Raw genomic sequence first — 738 nt, 5'->3', positions numbered from 1 at the left:
GCGCCCAGACACCCTGGGGGGAGACAGGGGAGGTAACGCAGAGCCGCCACAAGCCGGTGATTGCAGATGATGTGTGTGAAGTGTCTCCTAATGTGCTAAGGGAATTGGCTAATGAATTTCCTGAACCACTGCCCGGGGGGTCATTTCCTGGCTGAGACCAGCGCAAAGCTGCGTGCAGCTCAGCGGCTGGAGCAGGAGCAGCAGCTTGTGCTGACCATGGGCCCCGTTGTCCCAGGAAAAAAGTTGTGCCCTGGCTGCCAACATGGGAAAAGGGGCCAGGGCTCTTCTCAGCAACGGATGGAGTTGGGTTCTGCAAAGCACATGGCGAGCTGAACCACTTCTCAGAGCTGGTTGGTGCCTTCATGTGCAGCCCCAGAAGGAGCAGGTGCCTGGGCAGCCCCAGGGCAGCGGCGGGGCTGGGGGCTCACAGGACCCCCATGTCCAGCCGGTGCCTGCCCACCCCAAGGGCAGGGACCCTGCATTTCGAAGACCTGGGCTCCAAACCCTCCGGGGGAGCTGAGGGGGCTGGAATTACGGTCTTTAAGTACCACGCATTAATCGCCTTCCCTGGCAACTGCAGTTTCCATGGAAAATGCCGGCTCTGCCCCCGGCAGCTCCGCAGCGTCTGGCAGAGCCCGGCGCTGCTCAGCGCGGGTTTTACACCTCGCAGGGCGGCCAGACTGGCCCCTTGGGTGCTGAACAATCCCGGATTGCAGCGCTGGGGCTGCCCAGGGAGAA

At 62.3% G+C, this 738-nt stretch overlaps 1 protein-coding gene across 1 annotated transcript in view; it reads left to right on the top strand.

The window, feature by feature from the left end:
* Nucleotides 1-437: 437 nt before the first annotated feature.
* Nucleotides 438-738, top strand: part of TFIP11 (tuftelin interacting protein 11) — an 8,528-nt gene continuing 8,227 nt past the window's right edge. The window contains exon 1 of the mRNA XM_009996863.1: nucleotides 438-692. Within this exon, the coding sequence (XP_009995165.1) occupies nucleotides 438-692 (255 nt within the window). The remainder of the gene's footprint in view (nucleotides 693-738) is intronic.

This window comes from Chaetura pelagica, unplaced genomic scaffold, assembly GCF_000747805.2.
Source record: "Chaetura pelagica isolate M959 unplaced genomic scaffold, ChaPel_1.0 scaffold294, whole genome shotgun sequence".
In the NCBI taxonomy this organism is placed as follows: Eukaryota; Metazoa; Chordata; class Aves; order Apodiformes; family Apodidae; genus Chaetura; species Chaetura pelagica.
Note: the sequence above shows the minus strand (reverse complement) of the source record. Positions and strands in the feature narration are given on the sequence as shown.